The sequence below is a fragment of the Monodelphis domestica genome, chromosome 7, assembly GCF_027887165.1.
Source record: "Monodelphis domestica isolate mMonDom1 chromosome 7, mMonDom1.pri, whole genome shotgun sequence".
NCBI lineage: Eukaryota > Metazoa > Chordata > Mammalia > Didelphimorphia > Didelphidae > Monodelphis > Monodelphis domestica.
In genome coordinates, this window is record NC_077233.1 from 221,776,157 (window position 1) to 221,804,095 (window position 27,939).

Sequence of the window (27,939 nt, forward strand, 5' to 3'; positions counted from 1 at the left end):
AATTGGGTGTGGTATCTAGGCCCTCTTGGGGAGAGGGCTGTGGCTTTTATTACTAAGTGGTATAATGAAGTCAAGTGGAAAAATGGTATTTGCTCTATAATAAAAACATCTATTGTTCACAGTTCTGGAAACATATTAATGAATAAAACAGAGGATGCCCACACTTATTTTAAGCTGTGTAAAACAGTTGTTTGTATAATAAGGACAAGGTGTCATTTTCCATCTGTGATTTTAAATGGGTCCTGCAAATTCACTGTCCAAACAAAAAACAATACACCCTTTCTCTTTCCAGCTTCACTCCCATGGGGCTCTGGAAGTTGCCTGGAATCAAGACCTCCAGAAAGCACTGATCTCGGGCCCATCTTTGGAGATGTGTGAGACTATGAATCTACTACATTACATATACTATTAGCCTAGGTTGATTTGTTGGTTAATTTTGTTGAGCTGATTTTTTTCCTCCTTTTTTCTTTTTTCTTTTTTTAATGGATGGTCTACTTGGTAGGAGATAGAAATGAAGGTGATCTGAAAACAAAAGGTAGCACTAAAAATTAAAGATAAAATTTAAAAGCATTGATCTCTCTCTCAAATCCTGGATTAATGTCCTCCAAATTCAACCAACAAGCATTCATTAAACACCTACTATGTGTCAGGCACTGTGCTTTTTTTTTTTAAGAGAGGGGGGGGAGAGAGGGAGAGAGGGAGAAAGAAAGGGGGAGAGAGAGAGAGGAGGGAGGAAGAGAAAGGAAGAGATAGACAGAAAGAGACAGAGACAGAGAGACACAGAAAGACAGAGAGGGAGAGAGAGAGACAGGAAGGAGGTCAGACAGAGGGAGAAAGAAAGGGGGTGAGAGAGAGAGGAGGGAGGCAGTGAGTCAAAAGGGAAATAGCCCCTGACCTTAAGGAGCCTTGCTTGTATTTCTGATGGCTCTACCTTGCTTTTCTCTCCCTTTATCCTTCTCTCCCTTTCTTTGTCCTTCCTGCCTTCCTTCCTTCTTTCCTTCCCTGCTCTGGATCTCCCTAATCCCTGTCCCATTACACCAGAATAACACCACATTAGACTGATTAACAGCAAAAAGATAAATTATTCTACATAAGGTTATTTTTTTAGACAATCTAGTTCAAGAGCTGCCCAAGTCCAGAATTATTTTTTTTATTCATATGGACCAAGGTAATCTGTTCTAGCCCAATCCTTTCACTTTACAAAGAAGAGATCCTGAGAAAATAAGTGATTTGTTCAAGATTATAAACAAATCAGAATCATAGGATTATGGATTAAAGCAGGAGAAAAATTTAGAGCATATTTAGTCTAACACCCTCATCCTACAAAGAAAGAAACTGAAGTGCCAGAAAGCTGAAGGGATCCAAAGATCCCTTCAAAATAGTAAGTACGTTTTGTTGTTCAGTCGATTCAGTTAAGTCTGTTTCTTTGTGACCCCATTTGGAATTTTCTTGGCAAAGATACTAGTGGTTTTCCATTTCCTTCTCTAATTCATTTTACAAATGAGGAAACTGAGATAAACAGAGTTAAGTGATTTGCTTGGAGTCACACAGCTAGCCCCCGTCTGAGGTCAGATATGAACTCAGGAAGATGAGTCTTCCTGACTCTGGGCACTTCCCATTGAGCTGCCTATCTGCCCCATGTTGAAGATCATACAACCAATGAGGATCATATCACATCCCTCAATTTACAGAGGGCTCTAGCAAATCTTAAAGTTTTATAAATATCAGCCATTAGGCACTCTGGTACCTCTCTGAGTGTCTCTCTAATACTATAAAGCAGCAAGATAGCCCAAAGGATAGAGCCCTTGACCTGTAGTCACAAAGACCTGAGCTCAGAGATGGCTGTGTGACCCAGGGCAAATCATTTAATTTCTATTTGCTTCTGTTTCTCATCTGTAAAATAAAGATAATACTAGCATTGACCTCCCAGGGTTTTTTTGAGGATCAGATGAAATAATATTTTTTAATGCTTTGTTAACATTAAAGCACTATATAAATGATAATAATTATAAATTATATACCAGTTGCTGATCTGCATCATTAGAAGGAGTATCTGGGCTAGTTCTCCATAGAGAACTCCATATCAAATCAATATTACATGTAATATTATAATGTATAATCCATATATAACATATTATATATTTATATAACTATATAAATGTTTATATATGTATATCTGTATTTATGTTTATATATAAAAATATAATCTACAGGTCAACTGAGTTAGAAGAATTTCCTGTTGATTATAGTGAAGGTTTTCTAATCACTATCAATGAGTATTCTTAAAAGAGGTCCTTAATTGCTTAGGATATTGTAGATGGGATTCAAAGTGAAAATTCCTGGGTTGTTAACTTTAGATTCTAAAAATAAAAATAAAAAGTTGGGTAGGGGAGTGTGACTTTTTGTAGTGTATGTTGCAGAAGAAATCTTTTTGAATATGAGGTCCCTTCCACCTCTGGAATTCTGTAACTCTTTTGTATCCCTTTTGTACCTCCAGGATCAATCACAACGCTTGGCCCAAAGAAAGTTATTGTTGTTCTTCCTTAGGAAGAGGAATGATGACATCATTAGGGATGTCTTGACTCATACATGAATTGAATTTATGGAAGCCACTAAACCTCTGGGTCTCAGCTTTCTCATCTATAAGATGAGGGGGTTGGACTCGATGACCTCTAAATCTAAGATCCTATGAATTTGTCTCAAAACACGAGGCGTCTCCTCCACGCTCCAGCCACGATTCCACGAAGTTTAAAAAAAACAAAATCGTTGGGGGAGGAAAGGGAGGAGAAAAGGGGAGGGCGCTGAGGGAGGCGGAGGCAGGCTGCACGCATTGATTGGTCCCGCTCGATCATCTCGACGCTCAGCTGAGGCTGCGTAGCCTGTTCGTCCACTTCCTGCTCAGCGTTTCACGGCTGCCTGGCACGCTGTGCTGTGATTAGTAGCCTTTAGTCACCATGTCTACGGCTATGAACTTCGGGACCAAGAGTTTCCAGCCTCGGCCCCCAGATAAAGGCAGTTTCCCGCTGGACCATTTCGGTGAGCGGCAGAGCTGCCGCCTGGGAGAAGGGCGTGTGTGATAGGGTGGTGAGAGATGGGTTGCGCTTGGGCATCTGGAGTGAAGAGGGATGTGGGTGTGAGGAGCCCCCTCCCCCGGGCCCAGCCTCTGTGCCCCTCCTCCTCTCCCTCTCCCCTTTCCTTCTCTTTCCTCTCTCCTGATCCCCCCCCCCCACCTGTCTCCTCCCCTCCTTGTCTCCCTCTTCTTTACTCCTTCCTTCTCCCTCTCCCTGCCCTCCACCCTACCTCTTTTCCTTCTCCTGTCTTCCTCTCTTATCTCCCTCCCCTTTGTCCAGTTCCCCTCTACTATACTTTCCCCCTCTTTTCCTCCGTCCCTCCCACTCTTTTACGCTTCCCCTTCTTTTCTCTCCTCTCCCCCTCCTCTCCTTTCTCCTGCTTTTTCCTCTTCCTCCTCTTCTGACCTTCTTCCCATTCCTTTACTTCTCCTCCTTCTCCATCCCCTTCTTTCTCTCCTTTCTCTTCCCTCCCTCTTTCCCACCCCCTTCTCCCTCTCCATTTTCTCTGCCCCCCTTTCTCCTTCCCTCCCTTTCCCCTCTTTTTTGCTTCCACTTCTTACCTTTCCCCACTTCCCTTCCAACTTCCTCTTTTACTCTTTCCTCTCATCCTTCTCTCTCCTTCTGCCCATTGTTCCCTCCCTTTCCCTTCTCCTTTCCCCTTACCTCTTCCTCTCATCTCCCCCTCCTATTTCTCCCCTTTCCATCTTCCCTTCATCCCTTTTCTCCTGACCTCTCTCTTCCCCTTCCTCACCAAAAATTTCCCCCCTTTTTAAAATTCTCTTTCCCCCTTCTACCCTGAAAGCCCCCAGCCTTCACTTGGCCCTGGTGAGAGGTGTCCCCTGAAGGCTAAACTGCTTAATAACCACCATCACCACCACCACCACCTTCCAAGCCCACTTGGTCACTTATCTGAGGATGCTTTATGCATTTGAGAAGGGGGAAAAAGTCTGATAAAAATTGGGCCTATCCTATTCCTTTTCCCCTCATCTACTCCCACAGAATTCACCTTGGATTTGGGATGATTCATACCCAAACCCTTTTACTTCCTGTTTGACCTTGAGCAGACCTCTTTGTTCTCTTCTTTAGATGAGGAGATATGACTAGATGGCTTCTTAATCTCTCTCAAATTTATGATTCACCTTATTCCTCAAAGAGAATGTTGGGGACAGATCCTGAGACTAGAAGAAGAAACAAATGCCTAGAGGATGCTCTTTTTTAGCCCTATTTAGGGCTGGGAATTGTAAACCCCAAAGCACCTAGTCCTTCTGCTAGATCATGGTCCTGTTGAGAGCCAACCCTATACCACCCACCCAGTATGCTAACTCCCGGAGAGAAAGTAATTTCAATCCTGTGTAATTTTCAGCTAGATTTTTCCACTATAGTTTACCTGCCACAATTTTCTTCCTTACCCATTCCCAAAGGTTAATTGACTTAAAATGAACAGATATAGAGGTGGTTAGGAGGCACTTCACTTACTATTCTTTTCCCCCTTAACCCATGAATAGTGGTTACAATTTAATTGTCCAGTTCATTTTTCAGCTTCCCTCCCACACATCCGGTTTTTACTATTAAATGCATTAGAATAACATTTCCTAAACTGTTTTGCCCAGAGAGCATTTTTGGACCTAAAATAAAAAAAACAAACAAACCAAAACCCTAAACAAACCCATAAATATTCTCAGGAGTCTTTAGGTAGATAAGGAGAGGGGACAAGGTTAGAAAAATCTTGGAACAAAATAGGATTCATTTCTGCCTTAATGCTAATGGAGAAAAATGTTATAATAAATACTTTTCACTCAAACAGTTTTATATTTAATGTTAGAGAAATGTCACTCATGCCAATTATTCTCACAGAATCCCTGACCCCATTGCTGGATAAGCCAGACTTCCATAGAATTACAGTTTGCACCTGCTGCTTTAGAAGATTATAAGAAGATGCAGTCAGTGAATCTTTTTACATAACATATATTAAATTTGGATAAGTACATAAGGGGAAAACCATAGGGTGTCTGTAAGACTTTTGGGATGCCCTGTATAATTTGTATTTATGATAGGTTGTTAATGCTTTTGTGATTCTACCAAAATTTCAATTTTAACACAGGGATTATCTTTCCTCTTAAAGGCAAAATTCTTTCCTGAGATGATAGACTTTTCCCAACATAATTAGGAAGATAGACATATATCATTGTCATCAGAAGATACCAGGGTCACATATATCATGGTGCAAATATTATATACATTATAACATTCTCCAAACATCTATAGTTGTTTTTAAGCCTTTTCCTTCTAAATATAAACAGAAAAGTACATATCATCTGCAGTTTCTTTAAAAAGAGCTTTATTCCGTTTATTCTCTCATAGTTAAGCTAAAAATATAGGGAGGAAAAAAGTCTGATTCTTAATTTACTAACACGGTGTTAAAATTGCTGTACTTTGGAATTGTATATAGTTGGAAGGTGTTTTTTGAAGGAATTAATAAAACGAGCAAGAATTTGATCTGATTAGCCTTCTTGAATGACTAATGCAGACTCACAAAAAAGATTTTTTAAAAAACTGCTATGAATCTATCTTAAAAAAACCAGTCATCAACTTCCCTTTAAGTACTTTGATACTTACCATGGAACTGTGACCTTACTGATTTGGGTACTCCCTGTGAGATGGCAGTCCAACCCTCACGACCTATCTTTTGTCCTTTTTCCTCCCTTATATACATACTCCTGGGTTAAAGGTAAAGGGAATCTATTCAATATGCAGAGGACCTTAAAAGTATATAGAGGTTTTAAAAACTGATATTTAGCATTTCTAGCAAGTTGAAAAGGATTCAGTAGTAAAATTGTTTTTCATTATTTAGGGCATTGGCAGAAATTGATCATTTTTAGTCAAGAAGCCACTTAGGTTGAATTAGAAAAGAAGTTACATAAACTAGTACTAACTTTTAATACTTAATTCCCCAAGATTAGATTGAATAAAAATAGAACAGAGCAATTAACTTTATGAAGCCCTTGTATGGTTTATTGGACTGTTATCAATATTTTTGTATGTGTATATTGTTTTAAGATTAAGAATATTTTAACAAATATATTACCATTTATATACAAATAAAATATATGCTAAAAGTCTTGCTATAAATAACTATATAATGCAAATAACCTCTGTAAGTTAGGAGTTCTCATCTCAGTTTCTTTAAAGTGGAGGCATACTTCCCTTTTCATTTTGGCATTCTTTTAGTTTGTGATATTTACTCCTTTTTCAGTCAATAGTCTTTGCAAATTACTCTGTGTCAAATTGCCTGGAATACATACCATGTCCTTATATAGATCTATAGTCATGTTTATGTTGATTGAAATATGAGATTTCTTTCCCAGAAATGTTAAATAGTTTAGGAACTTGAATTCTTTGGAGAAATGACCTTTACATAATTATTTTTACTAATTATAAAAAATTACAATTAATATGGGAATGGCTTTGAATTTAAAATTAAGTCTTCCACTGTACTTAGTCCAAGCTTTAAAAATGTTACTAAAACATACATGATTATGACTAAAGTCCTAATGTGAGTATTCAGCAGTAGGAAGGTATAGATAAAATCGAAACTTTAGCAAACATATTTGTAAGTAATTTTTTTTTTAGCATTGAATAGACTTATTCTGGGGGGAATTTTTTCACAAGGATTAATTTCATTTTATGCTGGCAGGTTTTTTTCCCCATTGATTTATTTATTGAAAATTTTATTTAATTAGGTGATTTAGAATATTTTTCCATTGGTTACAAGACTCATGTTCTTTCCCTCCCCTCCTCCCACCCCCCTCCTGTATCTGACGTGCAGTTCTGCTGGGTTTAACATGTGTCATTGATCAAGATCTATTTCCATATTATTAATATTTGCACTAGGGTGATTTTAGAGTCTACTTCCCCGGTCGTATCCCCATTGACCCATGTGATCAAGCAGTTGTTTTTCTTCTGTGTTTCTTTTCCCACAGTTCTTCCTCTGGTTGTGGATAGTGTTCTTTCTCATATATCCCTCCAAATAGTTCTGGATCATTTCATTGCTACTAGTAGAGAAGTCCATTAATTCGATTGTACCACAGTGTATCCGTCTCTGTGTACAATGTTCTCCTGGTTCTGCTCCTTTCACTTTGCATCACTTCCTGGATGTTGTTCCAGTTCACATGGAATTCCTCCACTTTATTATTCCTTTGAGCACAATAGTATTCAATCACCAACATATACCACAATTTGTTCAGCCATTCTCCAATCAAAGGGCATCTCCTCATTTTCCAATTTTTGGCCACCACAAAGAGCGCAACTATGAATATTCTTGTACAAGTCTTTTTCCTTATTATCTCTTTGGGTTACAAACCCAGCAGTGCTATGTCTTTTAGCACCCTTTGGGCATAGTTCCAAATTGCCCTCCAGAGTGGTTGGATCAATTCACAACACCACCAGCAATGCATTAATGTTTCAATTTTGCCACATCCCCTCCAACATTCATTACTTCCTTTTGCTGTCATGTTAACCAATCTGCTAGGTGTTTTGATTTGCATCTCTTTGATTATCAGAGATTGAGAACACTTTTTCATGTGCTTATTAATGGTTTTGATTTCTTTGACTGAAAATTGTCTATTCATGTCCCTTGCCCATTTATCAATTGGAGAATGGCTTGATTTTTTTTGTACAATTTATTTAGCTCCTTTTATAAGTTTGGGGAATTAGACCTTTGTCAGAGATTTTTGTTATAAAGATTGTTTCCCAATTTGTTGCTTCCCCGGGGTTTTTTTGTTTTTTTTTTTAAGAAAATTTTTTTTTAAATTCTAGGTGAATGTAAAGCTTTTAAAGAAAAATTCATGAAGTGTCTTCGTGATAATAATTTTGAAAATACTTTGTGCAGAAAGGAATCAAAAGAATATTTGGAATGCAGAATGGAGAGGCAAGTACATGTCAACTTTTAATATCTCTGCACATGGGCATTTTTTTCTAGGAGTTCATTGCAATGAGCCTAATCCAGGCTTCTGGCATAACTACAGTATTCCACAGCTATAGAATTATTTTCCCATGAAATTGAGGATTATCTATTAAATTGTACTAAAGGATACTTAACAATCCTGAGACCATTTTATTGAATGATAGAATTATGTGGGGTTTGGGGTTGCATTCCTCTATTGTGTTTGCTTTCCAAACCTGGACAGTGCTATTAACTTAGTCATTCAGGTTTTCAAATCGCACTTAAAAAAAAATGCTGACAGCACAAAAAGATTTGAAAATTGTGGGTACAGAGTTTCTATCTTATTCCCAGACTGTAAAAATACACATTCCATTGTTTTGATTTACTGAGAGTTAGGGCTCCTTGGTATGTGAAGAAGAAGACAATAGCTTATTTTAAAAGAGATGAAAGATGAGAGATTCTTTCTGTCTTGACCAAAATACACTAAAATTTGCTTTTAAAACAAACCTCCCACCCAAAGATGATCCTTAGAGATTTAAATTTAAGTAGGAGGTACTTTTAGGTTCTCTAAAGTGAAAAAGGAAAGTATGTAGCTACTAATTATAATAGCTAGTTTTTTAAAACCCACTTAGTTCTGCTTTTTAACTGAATCTGAGCCCATCATTAGCTCCTTGAGGAATTCAGCTTTCAGACTTGGTTGTCTCTGCCAGTGACAGCTTGATATAAGCCAATCCATTTTAAACCCCATTTTTCAGTTTCCCATAACAAACTTAGAATTTCCTTCAGGGCTAAAATATATTACAGTTCTCTTCAGGCCTCACACAGAAGTGTTTGAGAGAAACGTCAACAAAGCAGTTTAAGAGTTTTAGGTGAAGTTGGAAGATCCTTCAAAATGGTTTTGTTTTTATACTTTAAACCCTGTAGTCAGTCTTTAGTTCTCTGGAAGAACAAAATAAGTCTGAAAAGATCTTACTTAATAATGTATTTATAAATAACTAAAAATGTTTTAACTGTCATGCAAATGTCTTAAATTTTACCACCATTCTTAAAAATAGCATGTGATTTTTTTCTTCTTTTTACACACACACAAAACATAGATATTGTTATTCATTTGTTTTTCAGTTGTGTCCCACTCTTTGTGACCTCATTTGGTGTTTTCTCGGGAAAAATAATGGAATGGTTTGCCATTTCCTCTTCCAGTTCATTTTACAGATGAGGAAACTCAGGCCAAAAGGGTTTAATGATTTGCCCAGGATCACACAGCTAGTAAGTGTCTGAGGCTAGATTTGAATTCAGAAAGAGGAGTCTTCTTGATTTTAGGTCTGGCACTATCCACTGAAACAAGGTTCCCCTAGCTACTGGCTTCAGGCCACATGCAGGCCCCTGAGGCCATGTATCCAGCCCCCACTGCACTTCCGGAAGGGGTACCCCTTTCACTGGTGGTCACTGGTGGTCACTGGTGGTGCAGTGAGTGGTAAGATTACTGTTAAACGCTTCCATGTTTTCTGGTCCCTGTGGTTTAATGGAGAGAACATTAAACCTGGAGTAAAAAAATGTGCTTTGTGGCCCAGGCTGAATTACTTAGCACTGATGAGCATTAACCAAGTCACTTAATCTCACTCACTTAGCCTCAGCTTTCTTATCTGTAACATGGGGAGAATAATATTTGTATTACCTATCACCATGTTGTTATGAGAAAAGCTCTTTGTCTACTGTAAAGTACCTTCATATATGTAAGGGATCTAATAAGAGGTCATTTGGGTTTGTTTGTTTTTTTTCCTTCAAGCAATCAGTTACTACTGAGTTAAAAAAGAAAATGCTAGCTAGTTATGTGTTTGTGCTTGATTTACAAGTTTGTGCTTCATTCTTGTCATTTTCAAATGGAAGTTTTAAAATATGCAGGTTCTGAAGCATGGCATCATAGCAACAAAATGAAAAAATTTCAATTTAAAAATCAATTACTTGGATTTTTAGCCATTTGATGCTAAATCATTTGATTTGTTATCTGATATGACTTAATTCATTTTTCCCCACACTGGGTCATCTGAATTTTAAAAATTGTTTAATTGAGAACTTATGTTTGTTGCTTTAAATCAGGAAAATAGACACTCCTAATTTTTTATTTTACTGTTTACATAGAAACCATATTATAAAGCAGAATTGCAGAGTTCTTTCTCATAGGAGCAATGTCAAAATGAGAGACTGTGTTCCTAACCAAGAGTAATACCTTACTCTGACTAATGCTTTACTTGCATGGATCATGTTAGAAGCTAGTGCCAGGGTTCTTATCTTCTTTGCACATGAGGCTAGTGACTTGTCTTAGGTCACAAAGCTAGGAAGTACCAGAGATAGTACTCAGACCTAGGGTTTAGACTTTTCCTTCATTTGACTGTTTCTATGGAAGTATGTGCCATTTGTGCACAATTATAAATGTGATACACAAATCCAATGGTATAGGAGAGCATCCATCTGAGAGACAATCTGGGTTTGAATCCTGGTCTGCATATTTATGAAATGTGTGACCCTAGACAAGTCATTTCACTGGATAACCTGTTCACTCAGCTGTTATAATGTTCATACTGTCTTCCTCAAAGGTTTGTTACTAGGAAATTGCTTTGTAAACTTGAAAGAATTACATAAATGCATGTCATTTTAAATGTACTAAACACATTAAATATATATATCTCAGAGGCTCTGAAGCACTGTCTCTAGATATAGTTCTTTAAAGATTTCATTGGTGTAGGTACTGTCTCCCACCAAACAAATCACAGCTACTCTATGCCTTAGTGAACAGTCTTCTAGAGCTGCTATGGCAAAAAAAAAAAAAGTTATCCTAGTGGTGAGGCCTTCTGAGCTTAGCTAGCCTGTGCTGAGCCTGTATTTAAAGCTTAGCACAGAACTTGGCACATTATAGGCACTTAAATGTTTATTGACCAACTGGTTGACTTTTCTAGTTTGGTCAGTGTTTTAAATACTTTAAGTTCTATAGACTTTTTAAAGTGTAAATTTTAAAGGATAAGTGAGATAGTAGGCCTAGACTCAGGAAGATCTGAGTTCAGCTGTGGCCTCAGACACTGGCTTTTGAAATAGAATAAGTAAACTGAGGAAACTGAAGGGAAACTGTTTCTCATTGCAATGACTGCTGTCCTCTGGCTTTTGACTAGAGAGAGCTGCTAAGGGAACCTGAGACTGTAGGCTGTGATTGGAGAACTGCTAGAAGGGAACCTGAAACTTCTTGTTTGTAATGGATGTTTGAATGAGAGATACTGAGGGATGCTGATACAGGGATGCTGCCACACAGGGGAACTGCTCTGGGGTTCTGCCTACTGATCCCTATTGATGGCTGATGGATCAATCTATTTCCTAACCTCCTCCCCTTCTCCAACCCTCTCCTTCCTTGCCTCCCTCACCTCCCAGTTCTTCCTGAAGCCTTTGGCTTCTTCCCTCCCCCCCTTGAGTAAACTATAAAGATACTCTTTTCTTTTCCTTTTTCAAGTCAAGGGGTTTATTGGGATAACAGGATGGGAAACTGAGGTGAGAGGGATGAGGATGTCCCTAATCTAAGATGAGAGAAAATTGAGGATTTGAGAAGGTAGTCCAGTCACAAACTGTGACTCTAAGACAGAGAGATGGAGGACAACAGCTGTTTAAACTTCTTTCTTCTTCACAAAGTCAGCAAGGATCTCTCAGCTTATTTTCAGAAGCCCCTCAAGGGTTCTTCAGTCTGAGACAACTCTCCAAGAGAGAAAACAAAGTCCAAAGTCTCTCAGTTTCTCCTGGCCAGCTCAACTCTCAAAGAGACAACCAACTCAAAACCAAGTTTCTCCTTATCAGCTTCAACTGCCCAGAGTCAGAGAGACAGAGATAAAATCAAAACCAAGTTTTTGCTTTTTCCCTCAGTGTGGCCAGACCTTCAACTGCCTCTCCTCCTGGGAACATTCCGTTTGGAACCTTCTTCTTGATTGACAGACAGGTCTCCAGCCTTGGTCTGCATCTTGGCTTGTCCTGCAAAACCTCTCTCTCTTCATGTCTCCATCACACTTTGCGACCCTGGACAAATCACTTAACTCTGTTTGCCTCAGGTTCCTCATCTGTCAGATGAGCTGGAAAAGGCAAGGCTTTGGCAAACTACTCCAGTGTCTTTGCCAAAAGGAATCATGAAGAGTAAGGCAGTAAAACAACTAAATGATGACAGGAGTTTTGAAAGCCTGGGTTCTATTAACATAGTTTTCCAAGAGCCAAAGGTCATGTCCATGAAATAGAAAAGACATTTGAGTAGAACTTTAATGGAGGAATATAGGCATAAAACAAATTTAAAAATAAAAGTGTTATATCATAAAATTTGATTTCTCTATGCTATTGTTGTCATCTAGTGGATAGTGGGCTGGCCTTGGAAAGACCTATGTTTAAATTATTCCTCTGACATATGCTAATTATGTGATCATGGACGAATTACTTAATCTCCTTGGTCTCTGGGAGGCAGGTCTCTAAACTCTTAAGATGCAGGTGAGTTGCTGATCTGCATCAGAAGAAAATGTTTTCTTACCAGGAGTTAATTTATACTGATAAGATCACAGAATTTTAAAAGTTGGGAGGAAACCTCAGCCATTTAGTACAACCCATACTTGAAAAGAGTCCCCAATATAACATACCCCACAAGTGATCATCCAGTCTATACTTGAAGCCCTTCAAGAATGGGAACAACCTACTGAGGCAACACAATGCATTCCACTCTTGAATAATTCTAATTGTTAGAAAGCTTTTCTAGACATCAATTAAATTTGCTTATTTGCAACTTCTGCCTATTATACCCGCTTCTTCTCTCTTAGGCTAACCAGAATAAATAATTCCACTTCTACAAGACAGCTCTTCAAATGCTTGGAGGTAGCTATCATCTTTTCTTGATATCTTTTCCAGGGTAAACATTTCCAGTTCTCTCAATCTAACCACATGAAAGTCCTTCACCATCTTATTACCTTCTTCTGGATGCCCTGCAGTTATTAATGTCTTTAAACTGTGCTACCCAGAATTGAGCATAATATTCCAGATGAGATCTGTCCAGGGGAGAATACAGAGGAATACTCATCTCTTTATTCCTAAAAGTTGTGCTTTTCTTTCTCCCATCTCTAGGCCTGGCTCTCAATCCACTGAGCCACCTACCTTCCCCCAGCTATGCATTTCTTTGTATACTCCAACATTGTGGTATAGATTTTTTTTAGCTACCACATAACCATTGCTGTTATTAAGCATGTGTTCCACTAAAACCTCAAGCTCTTTTTCATTCATATTGTTCTATACCTGCTTTCCCTATCCTGTACTTGAAGTTGATTTTTTTTTAATCCAAGTGTAAGGCTTTGCATTTACTCCTGTTGAACTTCTTATTAGATTCAGTCCTACGCTCTTACCTGTCAGGATCTTTTTGGAGTCATAACTCATTTGGAGTCATCCAGGGTACTAATTTTTCCTCTCAGCTTTGTATAATCTGTGTGTTTAATGTTTTCTGACCTATCCAAGTCATTGATAAAAATGTTAAAATGGCCCAAGACCAAGTACAGACCTACCAAGGTGACATTAAACCATTAACAATTACTCTTTGAATCTGGCCATTCAATTCCAAGTCCATCTTATTTGTCATCCTTTAGTCTATGTCTCTTCAATTTTTCTGGAAGGATAGTTAGTTTGAGATATTTCATCAAATGTTTTGCTAAAATATAGGTAAAATGTCTACAGCAATTTCCTCAACTAATAGTTTAGTAACCCTACTTCCCCCTCTCCCTCCCCCCACCCCCAAAATAAGTTTAATCTGGCATGAGTGGCTCTTGTTAAAGCCATTCTGACTCTTTGTGATCTTTGCTTCCTTTACTAGATTTTCTCTAACCATCTCTTTAATAATCCCTTCTGAAACTTTCCCAGGAATCAGTCAGGTTCATTGGCCTATAGTTGGCAGACTTTTTTCTTTTTTTGAAAGTTAAGATAACTTTTGTCCTCCAGGCCTGCATAGACTTCCCCTTCTGTTTTCCATCATCTAACAATGGCAATCACATCTACCACTTCTTCCAGTACCCAAGAATGGAATTTTAACCAGGCCAAATAACTTAAATTCAATAAGGACAATGTAATTCTCTTCTACTTCCTATTTATTTATGTTTGTTATTAATTCTCTGTTAGACATTTTTATTCTTCTGTTTCCATTATAAAAGTCATTCTTGTTAGACAAAAAGGCTTCCTGTCCCCAACAAATGCTAACATTTTAGCTGTAGTACAAACATTAAGATTGTTGCTTGCTACTTTGAATTTTGGAATTATATGAATGAATATGTGATCAATGAATAGTGAAACAACCTTTACATTAAGGACTTACTATGTGCAAAACATCGTTTTAAGCACCAGAAGTACAAATAGAAAATCAAGACCACCTTACTCTTTTTTTTTAATTCAAAGACATTTTATTTTCCCAATTACATGTAATAACAATTTTCAATATACGTTTTCTGAAATTACTGATTCTGAAATTCTGAAAGAAATACTGAAATTCTGAAAGATCCAAATTGTCTCCCTACCTCTCTCTTCCCTCTCCCTTTCCAGAGATGGTAAGATTTGATCTGGGATATACATGTATTATCACGCAAAATATACTTCCATATTGGTCATTGTTATAAGAGAATACTCCTATAAAACCAAAACCCCAAAATAAAATCATAAATAAACTAATGTGAAAGATAGTAAGCTTTGATCTGCATCGGACTCCCACAGTTCTTTCTCTAGCAAGGAAAGTGCATTTTGTCATAAGTCCTTCAGAATTGTCCCAGATCATTGTATTTGCTGAGAGTAGCTAAGTCTTTCATAGTATTCATTTCTTTTTTTATTTTTTTAACATTTTTTTATTTGGTCAATTTCAAACATTATTCCTTGGTTACAAAAATCATTTTCTATTCCTCCCCACCCTTCCCCATAGCCGATGCACAGCCATTACATTACATGTGTCCTTGATTAGAACCCATTTCTATGTTGTTGGTATTTGCACTAGGATGTTCATTTAGAATCTACATCCCCAATCATATCCCCCTCGACCCATGTAGTCAAGCAGTTGGTTTTTTTCAGTGTTTCTACTCCCACTTTCCTCTGGATGTGTATAGTGTTCATTCTCATAGATCCCTCTGGGTTGTTCAGGATCACTGCATTGCCACTAATGGAGAAGTCCATTACATTCGATTGTACCACAGTGTATCAGTCTCTGTGTAGAATGTTCTCGTGGTTCTGCTCCTTTCACTCTGCATCACTTCCTGGATGTTGTTCCAGTTTACATGGAATTCCTCTTTGTGTGTGAGGTGTTGATCCAAGCCTAATCTCTCCCACAGTATTCCAATTATCCCAGCAGTTTTTATCAAATAGTGGGGTTTTGTCCCAGAAGCTGGGATTTTTGGACTTGTCATAGACTGTTTTGCTGAGGTCATTTACCCCAAGTCTATTCCACTGATCTTCCTTTCTGTCTCTTAGCCAGTACCAAATTGTTTTGATGACCACTGCTTTATAGTATAGTTTGAGATCTGGGACTACAAGGCCACCTTCCTTTGCATTTTTTTTTCATTATTTCCCTAGATATCCTTGATCTTTTGTTCTTCCAAATGAACTTTGTTATGGTTTTTTTCCAATTCAGTAAAAAAGGTTTTTGGAAGTTCGATGGGTATGGCACTAAATAGATAAGTTTGGGGAGGATGGTCATTTTTATTATTTTAGCTTGTCCTACCCATGAGCAGTTAATGTTTTTCCAATTGCTCAGATCTAGTTTTAGTTGTGTGGAAAGTGTTTTGTAGTTGTGTTCATTTTCTAGGGTGATTTTCAATGGAATTGCTCTAATTCCTGCTGCTGAGATGTTGGAGATATATAGAAATGCTGATAACTTAAGTGGGTTTATTTTGTATCCTGCAACTTTGCTAAAGTTGTTGATTATTTCCACTAGCTTTTTCTAGGATTCTATAAGAAGACCATCATATCATCCACAAACAGTGATAGCTTGGTCTCTTCATTGCCAATTTTAATACCTTCAATTTCTTTTTCTTCTCTAATTGCTACTGCTAGTGTTTCTAATACAATGTTAAATAATAAAGGTGATAATGGGCATCCTTGTTTCACTCCTGATCTTATTGGGAATTCATCTAGTTTATCCACATTGCAGATGATATTGGCTGATGGTTTTAGATAGATACTGTTTATTATTTTTAGGAAAGGCCCATCTCTTCCTATACTTTATAGTATTTTCAATAGGAATGAGTGTTCTATTTTGTCAAAGGCTTTTTCTGCATCTATTGAGATGATCATATGATTTTTGTTAGTTTGCTTGTTGATATGGTCAATTATGTGGATGGTTTTCCTAATATTGAACCATCCTTGCATTCCTGGTATAAACCCTACCTGATCATAGTGAATAACCCTCCTGATCACTTGCTGGAGTCTTTTTGCTAGTATCCTATTTAAGATTTTTGCATCTATGTTCATTAAGGTAATTGGTCTGTAGTTCTCTTTCTCTGTTTTTGGCCTGCCTGGCTTTGGGATCAGTACCATGTTTGTGTCATAAAAGGAATTTGGTAGAACTCCCTCTTTGCTTATTATGTCAAATAGTTTGTATAGTATTGGAATTAGCTGTTCTTTGAATGTTTGATAGAATTCACTTGTGAATCTATCAGACCCTAGGGATTTTTTTCTTATGGAGTTCTTTGATGTCCTTTTCAATTTCTTTTTCTGATATGGGATTATTTAAGAATTCTATTTCTTCTTTTGTTAATCTAGGCAATTTATATTTTTGTAAATATTCATCCATATCACCTAGATTGGTATATTTATTGCCATATAATTGGGCAAAGTAATTTTTAATGATTGCCTTTATTTCCTCTTCATTGGAGGTAAGCTCTCCCTTTTCATCTATGATACTGTTAATTTGGTTTTCTTCTTAACTTTTTTTTATTAGATTGACCAGAATTTTGTCAATTTTTTTTCAAAATACCTGCTTCTAGTCTTATTTATTAGTTCAATAGTTCTATCACTTTCGATTTTAATAATTTCTCCCTTAATTTTTAGGATCTCTAATTTAGTTTTCTTCTGGGGGTTTTTAATTTGTTCGCTTTCAAGTTTTTTGATTTGCATGTCCAATTCATTGACCTCTGCCCTCCCTAATTTGTTAATATATGAACTCAAGGATATAAATTTTCCCCTAAGTACTGCTTTGGCTGCATTCCATAGAGTTTGAAAGGATGTCTCATCATTGTCCTTTTCTCTGATGAAATTATTAATTGTTTCTATGATTTGTTCTCTAACCTATTTTGGAAAATCATATTATTTAATTTCCAATTAATTTTTGATTTGGCTCTTCATGGACCCTTACTGATCATTATTTTTATTGCCTTATGATCTGAAAAGGTTGCATTTATTATTTTTGCTTTTCTGCATTTGTTTGCCATGTTTTTATGACCTATTATGGTCAGTCTTTGTGAATGTACCATGTGCTGCTGAAAAAAAGGTGTATTCCTTTTTGTCCCTATTTGTTTTTCTCCATAGCTATTATCTCTAATTTTTCTAAGATTTCATTCACATCATTTACCTCTTTCTTATTTGTTTTTTTAAATTTGATTTATCTGAATTTGATAGTGGTAGGTTCAGGTCTCCAAATAGTAATAGTTTTACTATCTATTTCCCCCTTCAATTCTACTAGTTTCTCCTTTAAAAATTTGGATGCTATAGCATTTAGTGCATATATGTTGATTAGTGATATTTCCTCATTGTCTATACTCCTTTTTATCAGGATGTATTTACCTTCCCTATCCCTTTTAATCAGGTCTATTTTTACTTTGACTTTGTCAGATATCATGATTGCAACTCTTGCCTTCTTTCTATCAGTTGAAGACCTATTGGGATAGGTCTTGCTCCAACCTTTAATTCTGACCTTATGAGTATTTACCCGCCTCAGGTGTGTTTCTTATAGACAACATATGGTAGGATTTTGGATTCTAATCCACTCTCCTATTCATTTACGTTTTATGGGTGAGTCCATTCCTGTTCAAAGTTATGATTGTCATTTGTGAAATCCCTAGCATTTTGATATCCTCTCCTAGTTCTGTCTTTTCTTCTTTTGCTATATCCTTTTAAACCAGTGGTTTACTTTTAATCAGTCCCCCTAATCCCCTCCTTTAATATGCTTCCCTTTCTGGTCCCTCCCTTTTTTTCCCTTCTTGTTTTTTTAGGGTCTGTTAAGTTCCCTCTCCTCCTCACCTTCCCCTCCTTTTTGTACTCCCTCTCTCCTTCCCCCCTTTAGTTTTCCCTTCTCACTTACCCTGTAGGATAAGGTAGAATTCAAGATCCCAATGGATCTAGATACTCTTCCCTATCAGAATTGATTTCACTGAGATTAAGGTTTAAGTATTACCTATTAGCACTCTCTTCCTCTCCTTCTTATAAGAGTATTCTTCCCCTCCCCTTCCCATGTGTATCTCTGTATGATAAAGATTATCCTATTTATTTTATTTATTCAAGTATTTCTTGATACCATCTTTGATTCCCCCCTTTTTCTTTTTTTGCATATCATTTCATAGCCTTTAATGCCCCAATCTTTTCCTATGAGTGATTCTTCTAATTACTCTATTAATGCATACAATTTTTGAGAGTTACACATAACATTTCCCCCATATATTAATATATATAATTTGATCTAATTGTAGCCCTTATAGAAGAGAGTTTGAATAAAAGAAAAAAAAACATTTTTCTCCTTTTCCCTTTCTTTCTTATTTCCCTTTTCATTTTTGTGTTTGGATATCAAACTTTCCACTTAATTCTGGTCTTTTCTTCACAAATACTTGGAAATCTTCTATTTTGTTGAATGCCTCTACTTTCCCCTGGAAGTATATAGTCAGTTTTGATGGATAGGCGATTCTTGGTTGAATACCCAGTTTGCTTGCCTTTCTGAATATCATGTTCTAGGCCTTGAGGTCCTTTTGTGTGGAAGCTGCCAGGTCTTGTGTGATCCTGATTGGTGCTCCTTGGTATCTGAATTGTCTTTTTTTGGCATCTGGTGGAATTTTCCCCTTTGCTTGAAAGCTTTGGAATTTGGCAATTACATTCTTGGGAGTTGTCTTTTGGGGATTTAGTGTAGAGGGTGTTCTGTGAACTCTTTCAATGTTTATTTTGCCCCCTTGTTCAAGAACATGAGGGCAGTTTTCTTGGATGATTTCTTGTAGTATGATGTCAATATTTCTGTTTATTTCTGGCTTTTCAGGTAGACCAGTGATTCTCAAATTGTCTCTCCTTCCTCTGTTTTCCTGATCTGTCACCTTGTCAGTGAGATATTTTATGTTTTCTTTTATTTTGTCAGTCTTTTGACTTTGCTTTATTAATTCTTGCTGTTTTGCAAGATCATTGGTTTCCAGTTGCTCAATTCTGGTCCTTAAGGCCTAGTTTTCTGCTTTAATTTTTTTATTTTCTGCTATAATTTTTTTGATTTTCTCTTTAAACCATTTCCCACTTTTCATGCCAGAAGGTTTTCATCTTTTTGATAAGCTCCAATTTAAATTCTTCCAGAGTTTGTGGATAATTTCCATTTTTTAAAGAAGGTTTTCTCTTTGTTTGAATTTCCTCCTGTATTTCCTTTGTAGCCTGGGTTTTTCCTCCATAAAAATTTTTGAGGGTCACTGCCTTTTTTTGTTGTTGTTTGTTTTTCTTGGAGGGCATTTGTTGATCCTGTGTACAATTTGCCATCACTGTGAAAAATTTTCCTTCCCTTTTTAGTCAGAAATCTGAGTGAGATGGGCAGGTTCTCTGTGTATGGAGTAAATGAGCAAGGATTTTGCCTGAGGCAAGCTCTCGAATCTCCACAGCCTCTGCTGTTCGCGGCTCTTCTCTGTGCTACCTTCCTGGGAGTGCCTATGGTCTGCGCTCCCCTGCCTGCCATGGTTTCAGGTGTAGCTGCTCTCAGGGGTAGGTCTTTGGTGGTCTTAGTTAGTTCCCAAGTATCTCGAGGTGCCCCTTGCCCACTCTAGAGGTTCCCCTCGCTCACTCTCTGATTCTGATGCATTCTGGCTCTGACTCTGGCTCCGTAGGTGGGGTGGGGAAGGGTAGATCGGCTTACATTTGGGTGGGAATTTTTTCACCCCCTTATAGTAAGGAAATGTCCAAATCCCATGTACCTTCAATGCTGTGCCCTACTGTAGAGTCCCTTTGTTCTTATGAAAATAGTTTTTTCGGTCTTTTGAGGTAGTCTATATTGGTGGTGTCCTGCGTCTAGACTGCTACCATGCTTACCCGGAAGTCAAGATCGCCTTACTCTTAAGAAATTCACATTTTAATAGGGGCAGACAGCACATAGAGGAGATTTCAGCTGTAGGCTGATGGAAAGAAAAGCCCAATTGTCCATAGGGTACCATAGCAATTCAGACAATGATGCATCTTTAGTCTTGTTTCCATTGATGAAATCATATCTGTTTCTGATATTAAACCATTTGACAAAGACAAGAACTGGTGTTGAGAACTTTGTTTTCTAGAGCTTCAGGGATTTTGGCTTCTGAATAGACCATGACTCCAAAAAAGTATTTAAGGAAGTTATAACTTTTGCTTTGTTTCCTATAGTTTACCTATAGCAAGCAGAAACATTTAGGATGCCATATAACCTCTGGTATGTCCTTTCTATTCTACTCATATTTTTTAATTGATTCCTTATCACATTCCAAACAATTTCTTTTTCTAACCACAGAACATTCTGAGCATACACTCAAGCACACAACAGAGGATAATTCTTTGCTTTACTGAGAAGTTTGAAGTATTTGGTGTTACCCCCCTCTCTCAGTTCCTGAGTCTTCAGTCTTCAAATATAGGATTATAGGTCTAGATCTGGAGAGGACTTTAGAGATCATCTGGTTCAGCTCCCTCATTTTATCAATGAGGAAACCGAGGCTCAGAGAATTTAAATGGCTTATCCACAATCATACAGGTAATAAGCAAATCTGCTAGGATTTAAACTTAGATCCTGTGACTCTCTCTCCTGGATTATATATTTCCCACCAGCCTTGGGAGTATCATCATCTCTTCTTGCCTATCACAGTAAAGAGATACCTACTATTTGTACATTGTACAACCCTTTACTGGCATCCTCAATTCCATTCTCTCCATCCTCTAAGACTTTGAATTTTATTTTTAGAGATCACTTGTTAAGTGTTTACTATGTGCAAAGTATTGTGCTGAGCACTGGGGAAACCAAATTAAAAAGTCAGATGGTCCCTGTTCTCAAGGAGTTCACATTCTAAATGGGTGAGAGAATGCATATAGAAGATTTCAACTGCAAAGATGGAAAGGCCCCATGGACCTTAGGGTTCAGTAATAAAAACAGTAAAGCCCTTTGTTTATTTCCACTAATTAAATAATATTTTCTGGTATTGAACCATTTGACAATATCTAGGACTTGGGTAGCAAGGATTTTCTTTTCTGGGACTTCAGTAGCTTCAGTATTCATTTCCTCAGATGTCTTCAGCCTCATCCCTGATGTCTTGCCTGCCTGTACACAAGCTCAAGTCTTCCCATTCTATTCAAAACAAAGCAAAACTTATGCTTGACCCGTCTCATCCATATCACTATAGTCCTGTCTATTTTTTCCCTCTTGCTGCCAAATTTCTTGGAAAAGTTTGCACTCAAAGCCTCTGTTTGCTTGTAAGAATTAAAATTATGAGACTGGCCTTAAATTAACTAAGTTTATTAGAATCACTTGGATAGGTAAAACATGAGAAACAGTTAGAAAGATAAGAGTAAAAATAGCCTAATCTAGCTTACTTCCATGTGGATTCTCCCTTTATGAGCTCCAACAGCAGCCACCTTGGCCTGACACTAGATACAGAGAGAGAGAGGGCACTTCCTTGTTCAAACCTTTTATCCCTTTTTACATCCAGTTCAAATTCAAACTCATGTTCAGATCAAGTTCAGAGTCACAGTCCTGAACCCTATGCTAGGTATTGTAACTAGGTGACCAGCCTAGTTGACAGAAGTGATGTAGCAGGGATGCAGGCAGGACAACATCCCTTGGGTGATTCTAGCAGAGGGTTCCCTTCCCACAACTTCATGATCTACTCTTTCTTCAGCCTTTTGTAATTTAATTTCTGTCTCTAGCCCTCTATTGAAACTTTTCTCTCAAAGATTACCATTCACCTTCTAATTGCTGTTTTCTTAGTCCTCAGTCTCCCTGACCTCTTTTAACTTTTTACATAGACTACTCCCTCCTAGATACAGTTTCTTCCATATACTACATTCCTGTTTATCCTGTGTATCCAAGCTGCCTGCCTCAATCTTCTTCTGTACCTCTCGGTATGTAGACTTGCCATAGGGCTGCATTTAATTTCTTCTGTGTTCAGTAGTCTCCAGGTTCTGCTCACTTTATTCTGTGTCAAATCTTTTAGGTCTTTCCAGGTTTTTCTGAAATCCGACTCATAATATAGCACAATAATAATCCAATCATAATCATATGCCACAGTTTATTCAATCATTCCTCAATTGATAGGTATATTCTTACTTGCCAGTTCCTTGCCACCACAAATTTTTGTACACATAGGTCCTTTTCCTTTTTTTTTAAATGTATTTGTGATACAGACCTAGTAGCAGTGATATTGTTGAGTCCAAGGGTATGCATTTTTATTAATTTGTGGGCATAGTTCCAAATTGTTCTATAAAATGGTTGAACCAGTTCACAACTCCACCAACAATGCATTAATGTCCCCATTTCCCCAAATTTCCTCTAGCATTTGTAATTTTCCTTTCCTGTCTTATATATTTTAAAAAAAGATAAAAAAGGAAAGTTTTGTGCCCCTACAGGAAGCTTGGAGTTTTGATATGAAGAGGGGGAGAGAGAGGAGAAGGGTTCTGAAGATTTTCCCCCCTTCTGCCTTCCCTCCTTAGCTAAAGCTGCTCTCCCCAATTTGCTCTTGTCCCTCTTGTCCCCCCTCCACTACTCGAGTCCAAAAGGTCCCCCCCTCTTCCCCCCCCCCATCCATTCACTCACACTCACCTTGGGGAACAGATAACTTTTAATGTTAACTCAATCAGGTAATACAAAGGAAATAAGGGACAGGGAAGAATGGGAAAAGTGGGGAAAGGGGGTCCCTGTCTTTATCTAAATCCTTTCCCCTCCCTCCTTGAGTTTATGGGGGGAACTGAGATCTTGGCAGCCTGAGCCCCCTGAGAGAAAGTCAGGTTGACTCACCCCTGGGCAACAGGAGCTGAGGTAAAGTCTTCTCAGGTTTCTCTTCAGACGTCCCTTCAATTGGGAAGTGTTGGGGGAAAAGATTTCCAGTCATCAGCAGGAAAAATGGGTAACCCTCAGGAGAAAGTCTTTTTCCCCAACTTCTCTCTTTGGCTTCTCAAGACTGAGAGACTCACTGCTCTCCCAGCCGGAGTCTTCTCCTCCTTCCAATTCCACCCCTCGGACTCCTCTCCCATCAGGTGATCAATTTCACATACTCTTCAGCCTGGCACTTTTCTCTAGTGCCAGCCTCCTGTCACACATATTAGCCAAATTTATGAGTATAAGGTGGTTACTTCAGATTTGTTTTAATTTGCATTTCTCTAATCAGTAATGATTTAGACCTTTTTTTCATGATGTGGCTACAGATAGCTTTGATTTCTTCTTCCAGAAACTGCCTGTTCATATCCTTTGACCAGTTGTCATTTGGGGAGTGCCCTTTTTTAAGAATTAGACTCAGTTTTGAAACATCTTTTATGTCTAGCTCCTCATCTCTGTTCCCACTACTCCCCCCCCCCCCCCCCCCCCCGGTATAACTGCAATAGTCTTCTTAGAGGTTTTTCTTCTTCCCATGTCATCTTTATACTTTTGCCAGAATAATCTTATATTAATCCTGTCATGTCACTCCTCTTTCCCAGATTTTTAATGGCTCATGTTATCTACCAGGTTCAGATTCCTCTGCCTAGTGTCAAGGATCTCTACAAGCCAACATAAACTTCTCCCTGTCTTTTGTTATTCTCTCTCTTTTCAAGCTAAACTAGGGAACTCTTCACCTTCAGACAAAAATGGTGGTCTTGTTCTGTTATGTCTTGATTATAGTGTTCTCTATTCCTGCCCAGCTTAAATGCCACTTCCAGGCAGCTTTCTCTAACCTCATTTAGTCACAACTTTCCCTGGTAAATATTCTATAGCACTTTGTTTAGCAATTTTCTAATATGCATTCTATTTCAAATTATAGCTAACTGCATGCCTTATCCCACTAGTAAAATGTATGCTTCCTGAAGTTTAGAGTCAGGAGCACTTTGATCCCTTCCCAGCTTTAACACTATGTGACTGTGGCCAATTTCCTTAATTTCCTTAGGCTTTGTCTTCATCTGTCACCCAGAGATTCTAATACTTGTAATATCTATGTAATGGGGCTGGCTAAAATAATAAGCCAATGTTTATAGAGCATCTTGCCATGTTAAAGTAGTAAATAAATGTTAGCATCATATCTTTCCCTATCACCTAACAGTCTTTTTAGTAGTATGAGCTTAAGAAATCTAAAGCTAGTGAATTTATTTTTGAAGTCTTCAGTAAGGACTGAAGATGTGAGGATTTGGAAAAGAGGATCATAAAGCACATCTTCTTGTCTAACACTTTTGTTTGTTTTCAGTCGCTCTATCTTGCTCCATCTTGCAATTCCTTCAAACCCACACAACATGAAGGGGATGGAGGTAACCAATACATTTATGAGGGTAGGCCCATCCTTTTCCTTAGTGATAGTAAGGAATATTTGTGGACATGTTATACAGATAGGAACCTTGGGGTTTTTAGTACCAGCTACCAAAATCACCTCTTTATGTGTCCTTGTCATCATCCCCTTCCCACCTCACCATGCTTCCCTGAATCTTTTTTACTATGTAGCACAACATGGGCCACATAGCAAATAAGCAGATAAAGCCCAGGAGAAAGGAAAGACAGAGCAATGGAAGGGATTTATAAGACACCTGCATTTAAGCAGGGGATTGTATTTATTTTTTTTTTAGTTTCTACCAACTCTTAACCTTTTAACTTCAGGTTAAACAGTGATGTCAAAGAGTATAGCAGTGATCTTAGGCTTAAAAATTCTTTTGATTCTGGAAAGAACTGTATGAGTGCTAAAAAATCATAGGATATTGAGCTAGAAAGGCCCATTGAATAATCATCTTCCTTCCATAGGCCATTCTTGTAACTTCTTTGAAGCGGTACCCAATGTAATAATTTCTGTGATTGAAGAATTGAGCTACCATTTATGCAGAGAAAAAACAGAATTATAAAACAGGTTTCCAAGGTTATAGAAATCATAGACTTAGGGCTGAAAGGGACCTCAAAGGTTATTCAATTCCATTCCTTCTTTTTTTACAAATAAGGAAACAGGCCCAGAGAGATCCTTTCCCAGGTACCATTGCTGGGATGGCAAAGATGAGATTTGAACCCAAGTGTTCTGATTTCAAATCCAACTCTCTCCACTGCACCAACCACCTATTTCCAGTATTTCTCCCGAAAAATAACAAATTCTCACTGGAGACCCCAGTGACATTCAAAGAAGTCCAGGTAGCCAAACTAAAATTAGTTGCAAAATTTGCCAGATTCCATGAAAGGGGAGGAACTGTGAGTTTTATTTGTCTGCAACCCAGCATTCATCATTTATCAGACCTTCTAAGATTATTCCGAACTACATCCAGCAAATATGCACCACTGTAATAACACATTAATAAAATTTTCAAGATGCTTTTTAAAAAAAATCTTTTTTTATTTGTTTCTCAGGCAGTTAATGGCTCAAGAATCACTGGGAAAACTGGGATTTAGAGATCTAATGGATGAAGAATCAGAAACAAAAAAGAACTCATAATGGGAAGAAGACAATAGAACTGCATCTTACAGGAATCCTTTGTCATAGTACATATTGTACTTTCTCTCTCTTAAGTGTTCCTGTCATGTGTAAGAGATTAATATTTGCCTGTCATCGACATTAAAATATTACTTGGGAAAGGTGCTTTGTTTGAGGGACTCCCTCTTTCCAATATTTACCTATATTGTGTAAGGAAGGGACAAGAAATCAAAATGATATTACAGAGCATTGCTAATGTCAGTCCATGGATAGAGAGTTTAATCTTGAGGTGAATCAAAATTAAGGAAAATGCTTACTTTTATAAAGTAAATTTAACCTTTCAGGCTTATCATTTGGTAATTATCTCTCTTTAGAGACTCTCCTAAAAAGGATATGAGATTTGGGGGTGGATTTCTTTTTGCCAATATGTGAACCTCTCCATTTCAACTTTTAGGTCCATAATATGAAATAAGAAGGTTGTATGTGATTTGAAAAAAATACTTTCTTTTGTAAATAGCCTTTATCTCCTGTAAGTGTGTCATATTAAATAGATTATTGTGAATATTTTTTCAGAATTTAAATGCCCACAAAATTATGTATTTATATAACTTATCAGAAAATAAAAGTGCTACTCAGCAAAAAAAGTATTTTCTTCCCCTATTCAGAATTATATACAAATTTCCTTTTTTTTTTTTGAGAAAATGAAAAAATATAAAAGAAGTGAGAAATATTTTGGCTTCTGATGCTGTCATTCTACATTTTTCAGATTACATTTTAGCAGATTCCAAGTATATTTCTAACTAAATAGTTCAGCTTATTGTTTGTCTCAGGCTTTATAAAGTTGATTTAAAACTTGTCTACTTTCACTTCTTAAAAAATAGAACATCTGAGATTTCATCTACACAGCTCTTTTCATTACCCATAAACCACATTGTTTTACTTTTTATAGAAATTCTGTAAATCTTGATGTCACAGCCAAGTCCTCTGTCAAGAACAAAGTGTTTTAATTATGTTACTATTTTTTATTGTTTTCCCTAACTAATACTTGAGTACATAAAGTATATGCATGGCATATGTACTTGGGGCAAGGCATGGTACTTGAATAATTGCAGTATTTTGCCGCATTAACTGATTGGTCCACTTCTTAATGCCCCTTCTCTAAGAATGGAGATTTGGAAATAGACTTAGCTGGAACATTTGAACAGTTTTATGTTGGGATATGAAATACAACTTTCATGTTTGTTTATTCCTCTATCTTTGATACACACTGTACCAGTGGGGAAGGGGAAGGAGATTTGTCTCCTCCCTTCTCACCATGGCAATGGTGTCTTGCTGATGATGGAAGAAGAAGAGATCAATCCCTCCACTCCTCTCCCACCTCCCCAATTTAAGTTCCAGAAGAATTACAAGGTAAAAGATGAAGAGCAATTCTCTCCGAAGATCTGCTCTTCTTCCATAGCTGGCTCTCTTCTCAGCTGCCAGGTGTTAACCCTAGCAACTGACTCCTTAAAGGGAGTGTCTTTTCTTCAGAGCTGACTGGCTTTTTAAAGGCCAGGAAACATAAATTGACTGATCTTTTAGCCTTCAATTCCTTTTTTTAATTTAAATTCTTACTTTCTGTTTTAAAATCAATACTGAGTATTAATTTCAAGGCAGAAGAGCAGCAAGGGCTAGGCAATAGGAGATAGGTGACTTCTCCAGGGTCATACAGCTAGGATGTCTCTGAGGCCAGATTTGAATCCAGATCCTCCAAACTCCAGGCAAGCCTCACTGTCCACTGAGCCACATAGTTGCCCCTTTGATACAATTTTTTAATAACCATTTTCTGACATTTTGCAATCCATTTTTTCTCCCTCTCTCCTACTCCATTCCAAGAAGGCAGATAATATTGAGAGTTGAGTTGGAAAGGTGTTGAGTATCCAAAACTGAGTTAGTCAGCATGGTGGTGAGATTTCAAATAATCAGATTATCCTGAGTGGGGCATCTTGCCTCCTGGAGTCCAAACCAAGTACAATGCTGAAGGAAAGTAGAAACTTTACACAAATTTAAAAAAAATGGTGGGAGGGCAGATCAAGAATGGCCTCAAGTAAAG

The 27,939-nt window shown here is 37.5% G+C and overlaps 1 protein-coding gene across 1 annotated transcript; it reads left to right on the forward strand.

The window, feature by feature from the left end:
* Positions 1 to 2,764: 2,764 nt before the first annotated feature.
* LOC130455401 (cytochrome c oxidase assembly protein COX19) lies at positions 2,765 to 26,012 on the forward strand. Its single transcript, XM_056804317.1, has 3 exons — positions 2,765 to 3,036; positions 7,887 to 8,002; positions 25,788 to 26,012. The coding sequence occupies exons 1-3, from the start codon at positions 2,955 to 2,957 to the stop codon at positions 25,866 to 25,868; spliced, it is 279 nt and encodes a 92-aa protein (XP_056660295.1). The 5' UTR covers positions 2,765 to 2,954; the 3' UTR covers positions 25,869 to 26,012.
* The last annotated feature ends 1,927 nt before the right edge of the window (positions 26,013 to 27,939 follow it).

What these genes read in the sequence shown, in the direction of transcription:
- LOC130455401 (XM_056804317.1), top strand. Translation starts at nt 2,955, where the DNA reads ATGTCTACGGCTATGAACTTCGGGACCAAGAGTTTCCAGCCTCGGCCC. An exon ending in TTTCCCGCTGGACCATTTCG is followed by an intron (nt 3,037 to 7,886) that starts GTGAGCGGCAGA and finishes TTTAAATTCTAG; the next exon opens with GTGAATGTAAAGCTTTTAAA. An exon ending in AATGCAGAATGGAGAGGCAA is followed by an intron (nt 8,003 to 25,787) that starts GTACATGTCAAC and finishes TTTCTCAGGCAG; the next exon opens with TTAATGGCTCAAGAATCACT.